The 22614-nt window shown below is 44.8% G+C and overlaps 1 protein-coding gene and 1 pseudogene across 1 annotated transcript; one reads left to right on the top strand and one right to left on the bottom strand.

Moving 5' to 3' along the window:
* Positions 1-17621: 17621 nt before the first annotated feature.
* Positions 17622-22370, bottom strand: LOC133386125 (taste receptor type 2 member 40-like). Its single transcript, XM_061629732.1, has 2 exons — positions 21561-22370; positions 17622-17639 (listed from the first exon to the last, which is right to left on the bottom strand). The coding sequence occupies exons 1-2, from the start codon at positions 22368-22370 to the stop codon at positions 17622-17624; spliced, it is 828 nt and encodes a 275-aa protein (XP_061485716.1).
* LOC133386261 (5S ribosomal RNA) lies at positions 17970-18088 on the top strand (annotated as a pseudogene).
* Positions 22371-22614: the final 244 nt, after the last annotated feature.

The following is a 22614-nucleotide window of genomic DNA, read 5'->3' as shown; positions in this document are numbered from 1 at the left end:
CTATAGTCCACTTAACAATACTGGGCTGGACCCAGACATGCAGGATGCAGGTGGCTGTGGATCCCAACTTGAAATGGGATAGGAAGGAGCCAGAGCTATGGCTGCAGTTCATGACAGTGACCCCCCCCCCAGTTGAGGGCAAAAGAGCTGATAGCAGACGCCTGGTGCTGAAGTCTTCCACCACTTTACCTTCCTGTGAGACCACAGGACAGGGGGCTCAACCATGCCTGCTGTGTTGGAAATTTAGTGCCAAGGGTTTCGGTGCTGGAAATTTAGGCACGATTGCTCCATTTGTGGAGGGCCACATTCCTTTACAGGATGTCCGAGGACTAGGGGTTTCAGGGCTGTCCAGTGGGGCAAAAAGCTAGGTTGGAAAAAGGGGCTCAGGCCAATCAAACTTAACAAGCTTTGCAGGTGTTGAAACTCTACCCTAGCCTCGGGGATGCTATTTATCTTGGGGATGGTTTTAGTTTTAGTTTTAGAATCGCTGTTGCTGGTGATCGCTCCCCATTTTTTTTAGGGCATTTGAAGATGGTGGTGGATTTGGAGGATTTGGTGCTGGAGAAAAAAGACAAGGAAGTTAGGGAAGGTAGGGTTCTGGGACCTTTCAACACCCCTCCTGTACTGTCACTTAGGGTGTTCCCCTTAGGGATACTTCCCCAAAAAGCGATGGGGCAGTACCACATCATTCACCACCTGTCCTAATCCAGGGGACAGTCAGTGAATGATGCTATTCCTGATCACCTTTGTTCTGTTCGTCGCATTTCGTTTGACAGCACAGTTCTGATTGCCTGACGTTGCGGAGTTTGCACTTTCACGGGGAAGTGTGACATTGAGTCAGCCTGTTCACCTCCATGATTTTGATTGATTGGGGTTCTGCTTCAGGGGTCAGTTTTACGTTGACCTTGCACTGCCAATGGTGTGCTCTGTTTCATGTACTGCCTTTGAGCACTTCAGCATCTTTTTGGAGTAGGCCATAAAGAGGTGGACAGGGTTGGTTTCAGCAGTTCATTATTTGGATGACTTTTTGTTTGAGGATCCGGAGAATTCAGGACAGTGTGAGGAGCACAGTCAATTGGCTGAACATTTGGGGGATACCCTTAGCTGAGGAGAAAACCAAGAGGCCTGCATCGGTGCTTTCTTTTCTTGGCATTGAGCTGGATTCTAGGGCTCAATTCTGTCAGTTGCAGCACAACAAGGTTACTGAAGGAAAAGCTAAGATTTGGGTTACCTTTAGGCAGCTTCAGGAGATACTAGGTCACCTCAATTTTGTCTGTAGGGTGGTTGCCCCCAGCAGGGCCTTTTTGCACAGGATTTGCAACCTGCCCAAGGGTTTCCTTAGGCCATATCACAGGGTTAGGGCCACCTGTGAGATGAAGGAGGATATCTTAGTGTGGTCTAGATTTCTTGATCAGTTTAATGGTATTTCTTTCTGAAAGGAGGGACCTCCTCACAGAAGTGGAACTTCAGGTTAGCTTGGATGCCTCCAGGGCTGTCATTTCAGGGTCATTTTTAAAGAAAGATGGTGTGCTGAAACTTGGCCTGAAGATTGGGTGGAGGCAGGTGTTACTAGCGACCGGACATTGCTGGAGTTCATTTCCCATTGTTGTTGCAGTGTACTGATGGGCTGGTGTTTTTGCCAACTCTGTGGTTCGTTTTTGTTGTGACAACCAAGCCACGGTGCGGGTTATCAACTCCCTGACATCTAGAAATTCATGAATCATTGTTTTGGTTCGTGCATTTGCCACCCAGTGTTTTCGCTTCAATATTCTTCTTCTTGCGTGCCATGTTCCCTGTCTGAGCATTGGTATTGCTGGTGCTCTTTCACATCAGCAGATGGCACACTCCTCCAGAACCAGTGTTGGTGGCATTGTGGGAACTTGGCAGTTTTAAACAGAGAAGGTTATAATGCAGTCCCTCGCACCCAGTACTAGGTCCAGTTATATCAGAGCAGCTAGGGAATTCAGTGAATTCCATATCAGCTGAAGGTACCCCAATCTTTGGTCCATTCCTGCTGTCCAGCTTATGGAGTTTTGTGTTTTGTTGTATCAGCAGGATCTGCCCATCCGGACAATTGAGGGTAAGTTAGCCAGTTTGAGTTTCTTGGCAAAAGTCAGGGGTGTTAGAGATAGTTTGGGGGACTTTAGGATTTGTAAAATGTTGCAGGGTAGATACATATGTGGCCCTCTGTGCCAGATGCTCACCTCCTGATTTCCCCGGTATATTAATGGGCCTTTTCAGTGTGTGTGCATCTGTCTGTAAATTGGACTTTGAGGCAGCTTTGTTTCATGCTGTGGTTTTGAAAGCATTTGGGGGGGCATTCAGGATGGGGGCATTGTTGTCAGCCTCCAGGTCTGAATTTTCAGGCTGGGCTCCGGAGGCTCGTGATGTTGAGATCTGGGCAGACAGTATACACATCCATTTGCGCTAGTCCAAGACTGATCAGTGCAAGAGAGCCATTTTGGTTAAGCTGGCTTTATCCCCTACGAAGGAATTGTGCCCAGTTAGGGCTTTAGGTTGTTTCTTCCAGTTACGGTGGTTCCAGGAGGGCCCCTTTTTCTGCCACCAAGATGGTCAGGCGCTGACAAAATATAAGTTTTTGGGACTGTTGCTAGATGTGCCGTAGCTCAGCTCAGGATTGACATTGCAAAATCCGGCACCCATTCTTTCCACATTGGGGCTGCATCTACTGCAGCGGAGCTGGGCCTTGGGAGAGAGGACATTCAGGTGGTAGGCCAGTGGAAATCTGGGGCCTTCAGGGCTTTTGTTAGGCCTTTCAAGGGCCATTGCTGATTGCCAGGGGCATCGGTTCTATTGCTCACAGTTTGTTGTTTTGACAGGTGACTGGAGACTCTAGAGTGGATCAGAGTGCTCATTTGTGGGCACAGTATGGCTTTATGGGCTGGTTGGAGAGCATCACAGACTGCTTATGGGACCCAGTTGGGGCTCAGTCGTTGCACTGAGGCCCAGTGGCTGGGTAGGCATGGCATGTGGTGGGACCAGCTCCTGCCTACTTCGTTTGACCCTGTGCTAGTGCCGGTTGGTTGTCCTATCAGCCAGCTCTCAGATCTCCGGATGCTGCTCCTAAATGCCAGATCAGTACAAAATAAGATCTCCCTCATCCATGATTTAATTGTGGGTGAGGGAGCTGATCTGACGTGTATTACTGAGACCTGGGTGGGTGAGCAGGCCGGAGTTAGTCTCTCCCAGCTGTGCCCACCGGGGTATTTGGTTCAGCATCAGGGTAGATCTGAGGGTCGGGGAGGGGGGTGGCTGTGGTCCATAGGAGTTCCATCTCCCTCTCCAAGCACCCTGTCCATGTGGCTACTGGTCTAGAGTGTCTGCATTTGATGTTGGGTCAACGTGACAGATTGGGGATTCTGTTGGTGTACCGCCCACCCAGCTGCCCAACGGACTCCCTAACTGAGCTGACAGAGGTGGTCTCGGATGTGCTGCTGAGATCCCCTAGACTGCTGGTACTGGGGGATGTCAACATCCATGCCGAGGCCACCTTATCTGGGACGGCTCAGGACTTCATGGTTTCCATGGCAACCATGGGGCTGTCACAACATGTTGTTGGCCCAACACACATAGCAGGACACACTCTGGATTTAATTTTCGCCACTGGACTGGGAGATGGTGATCTGCAAATAGGGGGCTTTACATCAGTCCCTTTGTCATGGACAGATCACCACTTGTTGAGGTTTAGACTTACAGCGACCTCTTCCCTCTGCAAGGGTGGGGGACCCATTAAGATGGTCCACCCCCAGAGACTAATGATTCCTGAGGATTTTCAAAGGGCTCTGGGGAGTTTTCCGGCTGATAGGGCTGGTGCTCCTGTCGAAGCCCTGCTGGAACTGTGGAATGCAGAAATGACCCGGGCAGTTGACATGATCGCTCCTGTGCGCCCTCTCCTGTGTAGAGCTCATGCAGCTCAATGGTCTACTCTGGAGCTGAGAGCGATGAAACAGCAGAGGAGATGGCTTGAGTGCAGATGGAGGCGGACTCCTGACGGATGCAATCATGCACTGGTAAGTGCCTATACTAAGCTGTACTTGGGGGCAGTGAGGGCAGCAAAAAAGCAACATTTTGCTGCCACTATAAAATCTTCTATCTGCCATCCAGCAAAGCTCTTTAAAATTGTCCAAGGGCTATTACATTCTGGCCCTACGGACATGGTGCAGTCATCTCAGGCGCGCTGTAACGAATTTGCTAGGCACTTCCAGGATAAAATCTCGTGCATCCGCCAGGACTTGGACTCCAATGTTATAGCAGTTGAATCGATTGAGGTGTCCAGCGTACAGTCTCGTCCTGATTTTTTGGATGAGTTTCAGTTGGTACAGCTTGAGGACGTTGACAAGGTACTTGGACTGGTGCGGGCGACCACTTCTAGGTTGGATCCTTGCCCTTCTTGGCTAATAAAAGCTAGCAGGACTGGAACAGCCGGCTGGGCCAGGGCGGTGATTAACGCTTCTTTGCGGGAGGGAGTGGTCCCTGGCCTCTTGAAAGAGGCGATAGTAAGACCACTCCTGAAGAAACCATCCCTGGACCCGGAAAATTTTAACAACTATAGGCCGGTAGCTAATGTCCCATTCCTGGGCAAGGTCCTGGAACGAGTGGTTGCCAACCAGCTCCAGACACTCTTGGATGAAACCAATTATCTGGATCCATTTCAGTCGGGCTTTAGGCCCGGTTTTGGCACGGAGACAGCGTTGGTCACCCTGTACGATGACCTTTGTCGGGAGACAGACAGGGGGAGTGTGACCCTGCTGATTCTCCTTGATCTCTCAGCGGCTTTTGATACCATCGACCATGGTATCCTTCTGGGACGACTCACTGATTTGGGAGTGGGCGGTACCGCGTGGCAGTGGTTCCGCTCCTACTTGGTGGGCCGTCTCCAGAGGGTAGTGCTTGGGGAGCATTGCTCGGGACCCTGGGACCTCCAATATGGGGTTCCGCAGGGGTCAGTTCTGTCCCCGTTGCTTTTTAATATCTACATGAAGCCACTGGGTGCGGTCATCAGGAGTTTTGGAATGCATTGCCATCAGTATGCTGATGACACGCAACTCTATTTCTCCTTTTCATCTTTTTCAGGTGAGGCTGTCGACGTGCTGAATCGATGTCTAGCTGCGACAATGGACTGGATGAGAGCTAACAAACTGAGGCTTAATCCAGACAAGACTGAGATGCTGCTGGTGGGTGGTTCTCCTGACCAGATGGTGGATGTTCGACCTGTTCTGGATGGGGTTGCACTCCCCCTGAATGCTCAGATTCGTAGCTTGGGAGTTCTTTTAGATCCATCCCTGTCGCTGGAGGCTCAGATAGCCTCGGTGGCACGGGGTGCTTTTTACCAACCTCGGCTGGTGGCCCAGCTACGTCCCTATCTGGACAGAGAGAACCATGCTTCAGTAGTTCATGTGCTGGTAACCTTGAAATTAGATTACTGCAATGCGCTCTACGTGGGGCTGCCTTTGAAGACGGTTCGGAAACTGCAGCTGGTGCAGAATGCAGCGGCCAGATTGTTAACGGGGACCAGACGGTCCGACCATATAACACCGATTATGGCCTGCTTGCATTGGCTGCCTATATGTTTCCAGGCCCGGTTCAAAGTGCTGGTTTTAACCTACAAAGCCTTACACGGCACAGGACCACGATACCTGTTGGAACGCCTCCCCCGATATGAAACTGCCCGTACACTACGCTCAACATCGAAGACCCTCCTCCGAGTGCCTACTCATAGGGAAGCTCGGAGGGTGGCAACACGAAAAAGGGCTTTTTCAGTGGTGGCCCCCGAATTGTGAAACACCCTCCCAGAGGAGATACGCCTGGCACCAACGTTACTATCTTTTCAGCACCAGGTTAAAACTTTCCTCTTCGCCCAGGCATTTTAATTATTTTAATCATGTTGCATTTATTGGAAGTGTTTTAATTTTTAATGTTTTGTACTTTTAAATTGTGTTTTTATATTGTATATGCTTATGTATTTCTAATGTTGTTCTTGTTCTTGTGAACCGCCCAGAGAGCTTCGGCTATGGGGCGGTCTATAAGTTTAATGAAATAAATAAAATAAATAAAATAAATAAACACCCTCCACATGTTGCAGTTATTCACCTGAGCAGCCATGACTTGGGGTTGCTGAAGGGGAAGGGCGTTATTATTCAGACATGCTTTGATTTTGGGATCATTGGGCAGCGATGGCCTTTGTCTGGTCAGACATGCTTCCCAGGTGGCCTTGGAGCGGCGAGTATAAGGTGAAGTGTGACACCCCTAACTGGCCTTCCAGATTTGTGGGGGGCTGTTGGCTAGATAGGGATCACCTTTGGGGCTAACCTGTACCACCAACTCAGAGTTGTGGGGCACCTGGAGGGGTTGAGTCAGGAAGACCTCCCTACCAACCCTTGTGGGTGGGGCTTATGGAAGGGGTGGAATTAAGGCCACCCCCTTTAACATGGCAGGGTTTAACATGGCAGGGTGGGTCCTGGTGGGTCCTGCCCAAGGGATTAGCATCTAGGTTCCCGCACAGTCACACTGCAGAGCTGCTAAAGCTGAAAAACGTTTATAAATGTTTAATACATTTAAGAAACATGGCCCAAGTTTCCACCCAACTTCATCTGTCTTACAACTCTTTATTTCTTGGTTGCGGTTTCAAGTCTTGTTCCACCCTTGGGCCTAGCGAGCCGCTATGGCAGTGGGGCTTGCAAGAGGTTGGAGAAGTTGCTGTTTTGAACTACAACTCCCATCAGCCCAATCCAGTGGCCATGCTGGCTGGGGCTGATGGGAGTTGTAGTTCAAACAAGTAACTTTTCCAAGCTCTGGGCTTGTGGCTGTGCCAGGAATAAAATCCAGGTATGGCTTCAGCCATTGCGCATACATAGCACGCATGCTATGTCACTTGGAGGGAGGATGGGCACAAGCTTTCTAAGCCCACACCACCCCTTCTCCAACCTCTTTGGTTCTTCTCAGTGCCCATCTGTTGACCATTGAACTGCACTGTCACTGAGTTTGTTTTCCATCAAGTCTGAAAAACTGTAACTAGGGGGAGTTATGTCTTTGCCCAGTCTGGGAACGGACTGCCAAGGCCGTTGCTACGGTAGCCATCGCGATAAACTGGGAAAAGTTCTAGCAGCTATCTGTGTTAAGCTGAGTCTTCTGTGTATTGCCTCTGAACTGAGAGGCTGTCTTTTGTGTTCATCTATGGAGAGAGATGTACCAGAAGGGGGGTGACTGAAGAAATTCTACATGTATTTACTTTTAAGCCTTTGGCCGTAATGTCTTAATAAAGACTCTTAACATGCTCTAATGCTCTGAAGAAGTTTCTTGCTCAACTTAACTCCAACGTAATGTATGCTGTTTCACGCAACAACACACACACGTCAACAGGGGTTATGGGCCCAGATCCATAGCGCATTACACGGGAGTAAGTTGCTGGTCTGAACGGCAGACGGAGTTCCAGAGGGCAGCTTGATTGATTGTACCAGACAGAGGTGAGCAACATGGCTGTAAACCTGTCTGGGGGAGGCTTGCCAATGGAAAGATTCACGGAAAAGAATTATGGCAGCTGGAAGCCGAGGATGCGGGCTTTGCTGATAAAAGAAGATTTATGGGACACAATAGATGGACCCACTCCGGCGGTACTGACTGCGGCCTGGACGCGTAGAGATCAGAAGGCGCAGGCTTTTATACTTCTGGCTCTATCTGACTCTCAACTGCTACACGTGAGAGATGTTACAAACACCAAACAGATGTGGGATGTGTTGGAGGCTCTTCATGTGCAACAGACTGCGGGATCTAGATTGTGTTTGGCACGGAAGCTTTATCAAATGCACTTCACGGGTGAGTGCGAAATGTGTGAGCATCTCACGGAATTCAGACACCTGTTTGCTGAGCTGACGGACCGAGGCGTCGAACACTCTGAACTTCAGAAGACCTATCTGATCCTGGCTTCGCTCGATGGGACTTGGAATAATATGGTCATGGCTTTCGAAGCCATGCCTGACGGAGGTTTGAATGTTGCGTTTATTGAGGAAAAACTGACCCAGGAATGGCAGCGGAGACAAGAGGCGAAAAGTGCTGAGGAAAAGCAAAGAGCCAAGCTGAAAGAAGAAAGCAGCAGCAGACAGGAAAACAAGCAAGAGCATCAAAGGCTGAAGTCTTGTTATGCCTGTGGGGCTCGTGGGCATCTCCGAAAAGACTGTGCAGTCAAGCGAAACTCCAGGGACGGAGGCTTGAAGCAGGGAAGTGTGAACTTTATTTGTAAACAGAAGTCTCAAGATTTAGGACCTGTTAACTGGCTTCTTGACAGCGGTGCAAGCCATATATTAATTAAAGACAGAAGTTTGTTTTATGCTTCAGAAGAAGTGCAAGATTTTGTGCAACTTGCAGATGGATCACACAAACGGGTGGAAGCTCGAGGACTGGTGAGATTTAATAAACTTGGGATAATGTCAGAATGTTTGTTTGTTCCGGAATTGGCTCATAACATATTGTCAGTCAGAAAACTGGTGAGTTGTGATTTTTCTATATTGTTCCACAAAGACCAATCTTATATAATGAGGGGAGATCAAGTGTGTTTGCAGGGAAGCCTTAATGATTCACAGTTTGTAATAAAGAGCAGTCAAGCAGGGTGTGCTGTGTTAAACGCTAAGACACAGGTACATCAGGGCTGCGTCCATGAATGGCATCAAAGGCTGGGGCATGCAAACCTTGACACAATTAAGAAAAACCCCATGCATAGTGAAAACATGAAATTGAAGGATCGTGGACAGTTAATGGATTGTGATTCTTGTAATCAAGCTAAAATGACTATTGCACCAATTAACCGGGAGGCTGAAAGAACCACAATAGCTCCCTACCAGCTAGTTCATGTTGATTTATCAGGGCCAATAAATGCTTCACGAGGAGGTGCAAAATTCTTTATGGTACTGGTTGATGATTTTACGAAATACACTCATGTTTATTTGCTTAAGCAGAAAAGTGAAGCTGAGCAGAAGCTGAAACTGTTCATTAAGAGAATCGAAACTCAACATGATGTCACTGTGAAAGCAATTCACTCAGATCAGGGGGGGAATTCACGAGTAAAGCATTGAGTGACTTCCTTGAGAGTAAGGGAATAAAACAGAATTTTACAGCTCCTTTTAGCCCGTTTTCCAATGGATCTGCTGAGAGAAAAAATAGGGTGCTTCAGGAAGCAATGAGAGCCATGCTGATGGATTGCAGTTTAGGGAATTCTTTCTGGGGAGAAGCAATTCTTTATGCGAATTATATTCACAACAGGGTGTTACACAGTGCACTTGGAATGTCTCCTTATGAGAAAATCACTGGCAGAAAACCGAAAATACAACACATTCAAAAATTCGGGGCAAGATGCTGGATCCACATTCCACAGGGAAAAAGGAGGGGCAAGCTTGCGCCCAGAGCACTGCAAGGTTTTGTTTTGGGATTTCAGAATGCATATTTCAGAGTTTGGTGTCCAGAAACACAGCAGTTAATTCTAAGCAGAAGCATTAAAGTCTCAGAAAAACCTTGGGATCAAAGGGAAACAGTTGTTCTTACAGGGTCAGATGACACAGAAAAACAATCATTTAAGCCAGATCTTGACATTAAAGTGGAAGGCACACAAATACCTCTCAGAGATGCTTTGAATGAGCTCATTTGTGCAAAACGCAGATCGAAGAAACGTAAGGCTGAGGAAATGGAATCTCCTGTGCAGGCTGTGCCAAGCACAAGCACAGATGGGGGGGGCTGAGAGAGCAGAGGCTCTGGTACCTTTAAGACGTTCTACAAGATCAAACATAGGGAAACCACCTGAAAAATTCACTGTAGGGTTGGTATCCAGTCCTGGAATGCATAAACTGGTGGAAATGGATTCTGACACTTTGTATTTGACATGTGTACAGCCAAAGTTTGATTGAATAAAGTTCTAGCTAAATGTACAGAGATGTTCTGAAATGTACTGCAATGTACTGAGATGTAATATGGATCTGTATGATGCAATGTATTGAAATGTATTACCTTTGTATTGCTGAAATGGAAAAGTTATAGATGCAATGGAAAGTATTTGCAAGCTTAATGAAAAAAAGGGGGGGTATGTTGGGCTGTGACCCATGGGCATTACTGTCTCTAGTTGTTTTCCATAAAGCCTGCAAGTTTGGAGAAGTAACTGTTATCTCTTGGCCTGAGAGTGAGCAGACATTCAAGGCCAGCGGTTGTCATGGTAATGTGGGTAATCAGCCCTCCTGTGGCACAGTATGGGTTCAACTGGTTGCATTTAGAGGGCCGAGTAGAAGGATTTTGTTTTTTTTAACCAGTCTGCCAACTGTTATTGTAACTGGTTGTTTCGCCTACTCTGCACTCTGGTTTCTAATTTTAGCTTTTAATCTTATTCAATCTGTTTCATCTCGTGATTTGTTTTGGCATTTTAAATGTAAACGTACTGCCTTCCAGTCGATTCCGACTTATGGTGACCCTATGAATAGGGTTTTCATGAGGCTGAGAGGCAGTGACTGGCCCAAGGTCGCCCAATGAGCTTCATGGCTATGTGGGGATTCGAACCCTGGTCTCCCAGGTCGTAGTCCAACACCTTAACCACTACACCACACTGGCTGTCTTTGGCATTTTAGTCATGTTTAAAATAGGTCGATTTGGTCATGTTAGCCAGATATGTGCAGGAAATTTTCACAGGTTAAGTTATTGGTGAGCACACTGAGGCAACTTTAAGGTGAAGGGTGCCACCCCAAACTGGTCTTCCAGTTTGTGGTGGCCTGTTGGCTAGGTAAGGATCACCTTTGGGGCTAACCTGTACCACCCACTCAGAGTTGTTGGGCATCGGGAGGGAGTGAGTCAAGAAGGCCTCTCTACTCACTCTAATGGGTGGAACTGATAGATAGGGGTGGAATTAAGACCACCCCCTTTCACACGGCAGGGTGGGTCTCACCCAGGGATTAGCATCTAGGTTCCCACACAGTCACACTGCAGAGTTGCTTAGGCTGAATAAAGTTTATTAAGATTTAATAAGTTTAATAAATGTGGCCCAAGTTTTCACCCAACTTCACCTGTGTCACTCCTCTTTATTTCTTGGTTGTGGTTGCAAGTGCCATTCCACCTGTGGCACATTCCTGAGGTGGTGTTGGTCTTGTTAAGGCGAGGAGACCTGCTCAGTAGCAGTGTATTTTCAGAGGCTGAGGTTCCACAGCTGGCAGGCTGAGGAGCCAGAGGAGCTGAGAGGGTGTTCCTGCAACCTGTTCTGGCTGCCCCTCCATGGTTCACCTGAGCTGTCCGTGCACCACTTCCTGTCACAATGTAGATTGCAGCACCACCTGTATGAGGTCGAGTGAACTGCAGCTAAACAAACTGCTTGACACATTTCTTTTATATATAGAATGATAACAGCAAAACATATGTACCAGTAATAAAACACTGCACACAAAGAATAGTGATGCAATCCTATGTACAATCACATCAAGATTGCTTTTTTGCTGTGCTTTATCAATGGGCATGTGCACATGAACGACGCAGAGAGTGGAAAGGAGTCATGACTGAACTTAAAGAATAAGTTGTGAAAATCTGTGGATTCACAGCTCTTTGTACAAATGTTGGATATTTTTAAAATGGTACTATCAATAATTTCTAAAACATTGGTTCCATTTTGCCAGGAGTTTGAACTCCAAACTCCAGGGAGAAACTTGGATGGAGAGAAAGAATTTTGAAAGCCTCCTTATCTTTACACCCCTGAGCAAATGTTAGGTACAGGTATACAGCCCAAGGTGTATGTCGTCTGTATATCTTGATTGAATCAAGTAAACATGGTATATCTGATATCTAGCAAAGAATTTTGAGTACTATGGATGTAGAAAATCTCGATCTTTGCATCAAGGTTCTTATTACAACCATGACTCAGAAAAGTAGCACTTCTCAGTCAACAGAGGGAAAAGCTAGAAGTGGATAGAGGAGAAGGAGGACTCCTTGCTACACTAGTCTTGGATCATAATGCCACCTTTCTGCTGCCATCATATAATATATGAGTTTGGGAAACAGATACTTGCCCAAAGCTATCAGATGAAACAATGGATGAGCAGGAACATGAGTTCTGGGCAAAGTCCAATGCACCATCTGTTACAGTGGGCTGGAGGAAACTATTATTCTATGAAGTCACTTTGCAGAATTATGGAAAATATCCCTGGAACAACACTGATGAAAAATGCATCACCGTCCTGATCTTGTTCATCCTCCCAGCACCTACGTAACATGAAAAAAGTAGTATCCATATATTTCTGAACATAAGAGTGGTCAACCCAGATGCCTATGGGAAGCCTGCAAGCAGAACCTGAGCCCAACAGCACTCACTCCACCTGCAGTTCTCAGCAACTGGTATTCAGGGGCAAACTGCCTCCAGCAGTAGAAATTGAAGGTCGCTATCATGGGCTTGAACCATCTCCATCCGTGAAGCCGTGCATGAGATTGAGGATTCTTGCATGCCCCCTTAGTCCATATCTACCCAGATAACATATATGACAAATGTGGTCACTTAAACTCCCATGGTTTTTGCCAGCAGCGGGTGGAGATCCCACCTGAGATTCAGGTAAATAATGGAGGGTCAACAGCAGAAATTCTTATAGATTTCTATTTATTATAAACATATATCAGTTACTATATATTCTTCTGCTACACTTGGACATAGCCATATTCCATATTCCAGAACCCATATCTTACACAACACATACACAGGGGATGTACACTAACACGTTACATTTCAAGGCATAGCATACATGAGTTTACGTTAACAAAGGAGTAACATCACCCTCATTGTGCGTGGACCTCAACACTGAGTAGCTGTTCTCTTCTGTCTTTGGTCAGTGTCAGGGACAACTGACCCCAATCCCTACAGCTGTCTGACTTTTATAGCATTTGCTTATCCCTGTCTAGGCTTTGCTTACTCATGTCCATGCTATACTATAATCTCTGTCTCCTAACATACATGTGAACATCTAATCGTACACCGTAATTCTGCTGTTGTTTTCTGCTACTTCTTCTTGTCTGACTTCTTCATAGCTGCTGCCTGACACAGGCACATGTTGGCTGAATGCCGAGATTCCTTATCATATGTTGATATATTACTAGGTGAATGGAGGGGGGTAGCCCAGAATGACGAAAAAGCGTAAGTAAAAAGTCACAGTTTTATTCCATTAATATAAATTAAAATTGTAAAAAAAGCCGAACGCGTTTCGGCTAATCTTATATAGCCTTCATCAGGGGCTGAAACAGACAAATATACATTGGAATCACTAAACATTCTGTACAAACTTGTAACTTACAGTTTCTATTTTTTGAAAAAGGGTGGGAGGGTGGGATGAAAGTACATACATTTCTTTACTCACATGCTTATTTCAAATTCTTCATTCAAAGTAATGAGGATTCAGATTCTATTCAAAGGATTATTGATTATCAGCAGCACGTTTGTCAGGCCGAATCTAGTGAGCGTGTTTGTTGAAAGCTGCAGAGTAAAATATAGTCTGTCTCAAATGCTCTCAGCTAGAGTTCGTAATTGTTGAGTGATTGCAGCCTCTCGAACTAGAGAGGACCAATATCTATAGGGTCAACGGAGGTAGCCTATAAGAGCGGTAATGTAGTAGCAAATTCAGAAGTATGAGGTCCCCTCTGGATAGTCACAGCTGCCTCCCCTCCCCCCTTTTGTCTTTTGCTGTTGGGTTGAGAATGAGATCCTTGTTAATGCTTTCTCTCACAACAACATAGATCCCTAGGAGCCAATCAGCATAAAAGGGGACAGTGTTAGCTACTGAAAAGAGTCTTCTCAGTGGCTGATTCACTTCCTTTCACTCTGATTGACTCCAATCAGCAGGAAAGGACAAGGAAGCAAGTTAGAAAACTCTTCTCAGTGGCTGCTCCCCTTTCATGCTGATTGCTTCGTAAGACACTGGAGACATAGGGGGCCCCTGGGGTTCTGCTCCCAAAAAAGTAAAGGGTCTAAGGCTGCCTGAGACCCTGGATGACTACACCTTGCATAAGAGCTAGTAGCCATTGATATTCTCCATGAATTTGTCAAATCCTCTTTTAAGGCCCCCCAAGTTGGTGGCCATCACTGACGCTTGAGCAAGTGAATTCCGTAGTTTAACCATGCGCTGTGGGAAGAGGCACTAGTGGAGCCTGCAACAAATGTAATATCCTCCCTAACCCCTAAGAACACCCCCCTGTTGAGAGTTCCAGCCAGATATGTCCTCCTCCAGGACAATAATCAGGGTGTTCCCCTTTTCACACAACCCCCCAGTATCCTTATCCAACATGACCTCAACATTCCATGGCTACTTAACACTGAGGACTGGTGGCTCCAATGTCAGTTCTTGAACATTCAGACTAAAATCTGGAGCAGATTCACTGCCCCGCTTATATCGGAGCCACTAGTCTCCACTGCTTAACAATGCTTAGTCTTCCTCGTGGACTATTTGTAATGAGGAGCTGGTCCCTTGAGATATGCAAACCTCAGTTTTCCTCTTAGAATGCATCTTGTTTCTCAGTGAGCCTATTTGAACTCTGTTTCTGTTGGCACTGACCACCTGCATTCGTAATTAGAGGGAATGGTTATATTTTTACAGCATCATTTAAAGTGCACTTTTAAAAAAAAAATGCAAATAGGAGCCACTGGAGTGAAGTGTACACCGCCCAGAGAGCCCTTGGGCTTAAGGCGGTATATAAATTAAATTAAATAAATAAATAAATGATCAGAATCAGTGCCAGCTGGAACTTTCTTCCCAATGCTGGTTTGGGTGTATAAAGCTTTATACTTGAAATATTGTCTCATCACATATACACCCAGTCGATCACTGTGCTGTGCAGGTGAGGGCCTCCTCCAGATATCATCTTTTCAGGAGGTCTGTTCTGCACAATATCAGAATCAGGCCTTTATTGTTATGGCACCTACCCTTTTGGGATTCCCTCCCCTTAAATATTAGACAAGTGCCGTCTCTGTTGTCTTTTTGGCACCCACTGTCGACCTCCCTCTACCAACAAGCCTTTTAAATAGAGATCTTTCCCAGTCAGCATTTGCAACGGAGATGGATTTTAAGATATTCTTAACATTTTAAAAAAAAATGTTCTACTGTTTGTGCGCTTGCTGCCCTAAGCTCCTTTGGGAGGAAGGGCAGGATATCAATTAAACAAGAAAATAAAATAAAAATAAAATACATATCAGCTTTGGAGGATCAGTTCAGGTCATGACCACAGCAGGGAAGGAAAGGGTTGAACTCTCCCTCCTCACCTGTTGCAATTCTTATAATCATCATCTCTCCCAACAGCTGTTATTTGCATTTATTTATTTATACAAATAACATGCCTGTGAAATGCAAAGAATGCCTTTGACATCATTAATTTGACTCACACTTGTGTGTTGGCAGCCATTGTCCTATATGCACTTGCCTAAAAAAAGCATTTGTCCTGATTTTATTACAAATCTGACTTTACAGTGCCAGGAAGGTTCCATTATGCTGACCTCATTTGGTCAGATATATTTGGCTCAAAGCAGCCTTGAGTGGCTGCGCCATCCTATTCTAATGAGAAACTCATGATACCTTGGAAGATATGTCAAATAATCTCTCTAGCAGCTCCTTACCTAATGACCACTTGAATTTTTTTAGAAGGCCAATGCATCAGCCAACCGTATCATTGTCTATAACTAACTTGGTTTGATTAGCATCACCGTGAGTCCCTCCGGATAGAAGCTTAAAGTGATATTTCAAAATTAATGCCTTGGTTAAGGACAAAAATATTAGCATGAAAAGGTACTCCAGATGAATATTATGCAGTGGCTGTTCAATTGTTAAGAGCCATCTTTCCAAATAGTAACAAATTAAGCAACCCTTCATGCCACCCCAGCACCAAGGACAGTTCTATGTCCTCACTTGTGATTCCTAGCAACTGACATAATCTAAGCCTCAATGTCTGGGTGAGGGATTTACTTGGTCCATTGTTCACTGAAGACCAAACCAATCCAATCCTCCTGGGGCTGCTTGCAGATCCGAAGGCAACCCCCAACCGGATTATACACTTCTCCATATTTTGCAAAGCAGGTTTGGTAAGCAAAAATGTGTGTACAAAAATATGTGTTTCCCATAAAAGATGAATACATTGAAAATGCTTTTTTTTTTTTACATTTAAAAGTGTCTATTGCAATAGTGCCCAAACCTTTCCCCCATGGACAACTTGCAAATTGCTGAGGCAGACCACTGAATGATTTTTCTGCGTTTTGTAGCAGTTGTAATGAGCTGCTCTAAACTTTGTGTGATTTTTAATTGTATTTTCATTGCTTCTTTTATTCCTTAAATATTGAATTTTATGAGAGCCAGTGTGGTGTAGTGGTTAAGGTGTTGGACTACGACCTGGGAGACCTGGGCTCGAATCCCCACGTAGCCATGAAGCTCACTGGGTGACCTTGGGCCAGTCACTGCCTCTCAGCCTCATGAAAACCCTCTTCATAGGGTCACCATAAGTCGGAATCAACTTGAAGGCAGTACATTTACATTTTATATTGAATTGTATTGTATAACTGTTTGAATTTAATGGGATTCAAATTGCAATACAATATAAGAAAGACTTGAAGCAATAAAAATACAAAAGTCAATATGAATATTTCAGCCTTTTCAGTAGTGGCCCCCGAACTGTGGAACAGTCTGCTTGATGAGGTGCGCCTGGCGCCGACGCTACTATCTTTTTGGCGCCAGGTGAAAACCTTTTTATACTCCCAGGCATTTTAAAGTGTATTTTAAACAGCATTTCCGTATTTTGGATGTTGTTCGGTTCGTTATTTTTTATTATTATTATTATTATTTATTGTATTTATTGTATTTATATATTGTGCTTGTTTTTATCTTTTTGTACACCGCCCAGAGAGCCTTCGGGCTTAGGGCGGTATATAAATTAAACTAAATAAATAAATAAATAAAATAAATTTAATGCAATGGATGTGCCGTCTCCTGTCTTCAAGCACAAGTCCATAGACATGCTGCAGACCACCAGAATTAAGCTCATGAACCACTGGTGGTCCACAGATCACAGTTTGGGTACCTCTGATCTATTTTATATAAAAAAGGCACAAACAATATGTATACCCTAAATGCAGATTTTTCCAAAGGTTTGCAGGAAACACAATGGAATGGACCAATGCCTGAATGCCAGTGATACTGAAATGATGCTCAATCCATCCCTACGCTGGGTAGGAATATGTGGGAAAAGGCAATCTTTCAGATAACCTGGTCCCAAGCCATGTAGGGATTTAAAGGCCTAAACAAGCACTTGGGATTGAGTCTGGTGGAAATGGACAAAGCTATATTTGAGCACCTGCTATTTATCTAAGCACAGGAAGTATCCTCAAAATAATACTGGAGTATATTTACCTTGCAGTCCCTTGGATGCAAATCTGGGCAGCATTTCACTCTGAGTCTACATCCTGCCTTAGACAGATTATAACATCCTCTCTCACCCAAACAGAAACATTTGACTAATCTCTCCATAAAGCTGTGCACAGAAGCTCAGCTTCTGTCCTATCCATTACATTATATCTTACATACTGCAGATAAAGTGGTAAATCTGAGTCTTGGTTGATGGCAGGAGGTAGCTCACATGGCTGAACTCAACTGCAAGGATCAAGAGTGGAGCTCTGGTGAATCACTTTACACTCTAGCTTTTGTAAGAAAAAGGAAAGTAGTCAGTTTGGCTGAGATTAAAACCTCACAAAAGGGCAGGCTGAGTACCAGGAAGTTGTTACAGAATGCAAACAAGCAAAGGGCTGAGCTGAAATTTCTCAGAAAATAATTGTTCTGTCAAATATTTGAATTGTTGACAAGTGTCAGTCCTCACCTGGAGAATATTTGGCAAAAAGTCTCTTCTCTCTACACATTCTGCCACCCATAAATTATGGGTGCAGCTGTGGATTCAGTTTTTTAATATTGTTTTAATCCTGTTCTGCCTACGGCCATACTACACTCAACACACCTGATCTCGTATGGTCTCAGACGCTAAGCAGAGTCAGGTCTGGTTAGTACTTGGATGGGAGACTGCCTGGGAATACCGGGTGCCGTAGGCTTAGAGGAAGGCAATGGAAGCCACCTCTGAACACCTCTTACCATGAAAACCCTATGAATATGTATATATAGAAAGATTCATAGGATCGCCCTAAGTCATAATCAACTTGAAGGCATATAACAACAACAATCTTATTCTACTATCATTGAAGGAAGCAATGGCCTTGGCCTTCCATTTTGTCTCATTGCTTCCTTCATCCACCAACATGAACTAGCAACTGGATCTCACCAGACACTAAATGAAGCTCCATTTTCCAGAAGATAATTTTCTGAGAAAAATTATTGGAGAAATTCACTTTCCCGCCCCTAGCATATCCCTAAAGACCATCTTGGGTGTTGAAATCAGCAGAGGGGGGCATTGTGGTAGTTCTGCCACCCTTGGGAGCTCGGGTGGTGGTGGCCCTGGAGAGGGCATTCTCTGTGGTGGCCCCTAAGTTGTGGAACTCCCTCCCCACTGCAGTGCTTCTGGCAACTTCATTGTTCAGTTTTTGGTGAATGCTGAAGACACACCTCTTTCCTCTGGCCTTTGACACCTGGGACATGTATTTTTAGGACCCACCATAGTTTGTGATTTTTGGTTGTTTTTAATTGTTTTTAATGCTGTACTTTAAAATTGTTGTCGCTCACCCTGGGAACTTTGGGTGAAGGGAGGGTGATAGATGATGATGATCTGCAAAATGCCCTGCTCTAATTTTGTTACCCACAAGAAGCAGAGGGGATTTCCCCCAGTCCATTTTCACTCAGCCCTAGAGCAGATTAGGCAATGGGCTAGGAAAGTGGAATCTGAATGAAAGATAGGCAGGTAATGAGGCTCGGGGCTTTGTCAGGCATGGAGGCAAAAGCTTCACCTCATTTAAGATCAGAAGGTGCTTTCTAGTGCACTAGGGAGGCTGCCAAAATGAAAGGATAGCAAAAGATAGGGATGGATAGATCTGTCACATCCAGTTTTTCTTGGTTTCTCATTTTCTTAAGTCGAGTTTGCCTCTTTCTACATCAGTTTGCATTTTTTTAAAAAAGATGTCTGTTAACTTCTATCCATACCTCCTTTCAAGTTTTTAGTATTTGTATGCATTTTTGCGTACATTTTCTTCCAATATATCCTTTTTTTTTTGCAGGCTGTTTTCCCTACTATATGCATGTTTGTAGACATTACTGGGCTGGAGAACTGTACCACAAAATTTGAAGAAGTGTACATTTTGATGGATAGCTGGGGTTTGGTCTTACATTTGGTTCGGGAAATGAGAGTTATGTAAATTCTCCTTTAACTGTGAATTGAATGAATTTCTCCCCATCCCTAATGATTTCTGGGTGAACTGAATGTTAATCAAACTTCTTTTTCAGTGGAACTTTGGGCAATGTTGCTGTTGCTGTTAATTATATGTGTTGGCCAGAGCTTGGAAGTAACTAGTTACAAGTAACGAATTACTTGTAATTCATTACTTTTTTGATTAACGAGTGGGTAATTCCTTTACATTTTGATTGTAATAGAACTAGGAGTAATTTTACTACTTTTGTGGAGTAATTGTAACGTTTCCAGAATTACTTTTGGGCATTACTTGGGGGGGAGCAGGGGAAGTCTTCTGCTCCTCTGATTTGTGGATGGAAATCATGTGCCTCAAACTGGGCTTCTCTGCAGTGTCGCTCTTTTCTCATGTTCTGTGGATGGGTAGCAGGCGACGAGAGAGGAGGTGGAGAGTGAGACGGGGTGGAGTGGAGAAAACAATTATTTAAAAAAACAGATAGTGGTGGTGAAGAATGGAGTGGAGGGGAAAAGGAACCAGAGGTCAAGGACATGGATAAAGGAGGAGAAGGAGGCAGCAGCAGAATGGAGATAAAGAACAGTGGAGGTGAAATATGACGTGTGTGTGTGTATGTGTGTGAATACTGTGTTTGCACTTGGCACACAAAGTGGCCTCCACCACCCTCTCTGGCTACTGTGCTGCATTTGCAGTATTTTAACTTTTTTGCATCTCAGGGCAAAATGTTTGCTTGAGTGAGTGTCCCTTTGTTGGTGGCAGGGCAGGGTCCAGGAGGTGGTTAAGTGAGAGAGATTATGCTGGCTGGCTGAGGGGGGGGGGTTGCACTTTGTTTGATGTGCAAAGATCTGAGTAGTGGCCTCAGCCTTCCTCCCCACCACCCATACCAGCGGAGAGACCACCATTGCTATCTTATGAATAAAAATAATTATTCTACTACCTCTGTATGTGTTTGTTTATTTTTAATGTAGTTTTAGGCTACTTAGATGTGCAGCAGCCAAGGCCAGCACCTTGTAGGCATTTTTTTAAAGTAACTGAATTGTAATTGTAGTGATTACTTTGGAGGAAAAGTAAAGTAATCAGTTACTTTCAGAGCAATTGTAATTGTAACGGTAATTACTACTTTTTTGAGCCATGTAATTGTAACTGTAATTTATTACTTTTTAAAAGTAATCTTCCAAGCTCTGGTGTTGGCATACAGGTCCCACCCCAAAAGAAGAGGTCATCTATAGCCAAGACTCCACACATCAAGGGCCAATGGCTTGGGGAAAGAGAAAAGTCTTTGCCAGGTGCGTAGAGATGGATAAAGAAGGCGCCAGGTGTGCCTCCCTGGGGAGAGCATTCCACAGATTGGGGGACACCACTGAAAAAGTGCTTTCTCATGTTGGCTCCCTCCAAACCTCCCATGGAGGAGGCACTCAAAGAAGGGCCTCCGACGATGATTGCAGGGTCTGGGTTGGTTCATCTTGGGAGAGGCGGTCCTTGAGGTATTGGGGTCCTGAGCCACATCAGTCTTTATAGGTCAAAACCAACACTTTGAATTGAGTCTGGATATTTTAATTCAATCCCATTTTTATTTTAATTCAGTTATTTATGTCTATAGGGATTTAATTGCAATTAACCCTGTTTTTGACTGTGGCCATTGCATTTACCATTTTTAATGCTGCTGCGTAAGCTAAAAGATCATACTGAGGCATCTGGACCAATGGTCAGATGTGGCACAAGATGGCTTCCTGCAATCATTTTATTTAGTCTTAAAATCAAAAGCCTAAACAAAATTGCAGAGGCAAGCTTTTAATTGATAGTTATTTGAAGCAGAGTCCTATTTTTGCATACTCCTACTACAACAATAAAGATTTAATATATCCAGGCAATAATAATAATTTTTAACTTCCCAAATACAAAAATCCACTCTGTGTTTTTGTAAAAGCCCTACAGCCAAAGCATCTTTAATAGTCTGATCTTGCTAAAAAATGTGCAGGGAAGGAACATACATTTGAATGTTTGCAAGCACATTTAAGAATAGAACATTGGTCTAAACAGTTCTTCTACCTCAAATTCCTTCCCAGCTACATGAGTTGGTTCATCGTTCTTGGCAAAGGGCTTATGACTAGCCTTTTTTCAGATGACATTTCATGCAATGTAGAATGTTTTTAAGTGCCAGCTTCAGTCTAAAATTAAGGAGAATCAGAAGAATGGAATGGACTGAAGGACATACAGCGACCACTAGCATACAGATATTATATTTCCATTTGTTCCTAGCTCGGCAGGAAGGAATTCCCAGCAGAATTTCGGCAACAAAGGTGCAGATGTAGCAGATTAGGAAAGAAATCAGGCATTTAATGGCAGTTATGTGAGCTTCAGTCCTCGGGTCCTTAAAGCCCATTACACCATGTCTCATCTCCTTAGTGTGTCTCCACAGAGATGCAATTAACAAGGTGGATGATACTAAAAAGAATAGAAGGGGGATGATTGTCCAAGTCAGATACATGAAGAAACACTTGAAGTAGGAGACGTTTCCAAAGGGGCTTTCAAAGGTGGCATTTCTCAGAAGGCTCCTGGTTGAGTTGCAGAGGTAAGTGCTGTAATCCACCCAGATGAAAGGAAGGGAAGAGATCAAAGAGACCAGCACTGACCCCAGAAGAAGCTGTGGAACCATCCTGGGGACTCTCAGCTTTATTATGAGAAAGCACCGTTGGGTGAAAGTGGCAATCTTCACACAGTAGAATGTGCTGAGGCATGCAGCAAACCAGAGACAAGCCGTGCTGGCCAACACCAGGAGAACCGAATGCACTCTGAGCACATTCCACTGGCCTATCTCTGGGAAGAGTGCGGAGTGCAGTATAGTTCCCTGGAGAAGAAGCCGAGAGGTACTGAGACAGATCAGGATCATGTCGCAAGTGGGCAACTTTTTCCTTTTCACCCAGTCTGTGTAGCCAACGGCCACAATAAATGCATTGGCAACCATGCCCACAGCACCCTGGGTCATGATAAAAACCTGAACGATGGTATGGATAAAGGTTGACATCCTCTAGCTCACCCCTGCTTGTGTTTCTGTCTTGGTTTAACTCCACGGGTAATTGGCTGTTTGGAACAATCCCATTAAGCGGTCTTCTGTTGTTACCCTTCAGTGGTAGAGTGTAGGTCTGACCATTTTAGGAAACAGCATAAGCTGAGCAATGTGAATTATTGGTCTGACCTGGTACAATCAATCTGATATCCATCCGTTCTTTTGGTATCCAGCCAGAGTACCTGCATTGTCCACAAACTTT

The sequence above is a fragment of the Rhineura floridana genome, chromosome 5 (genome assembly GCF_030035675.1).
Source record: "Rhineura floridana isolate rRhiFlo1 chromosome 5, rRhiFlo1.hap2, whole genome shotgun sequence".
In the NCBI taxonomy this organism is placed as follows: Eukaryota; Metazoa; Chordata; class Lepidosauria; order Squamata; family Rhineuridae; genus Rhineura; species Rhineura floridana.
Note: the sequence above shows the minus strand (reverse complement) of the source record. Positions and strands in the feature narration are given on the sequence as shown.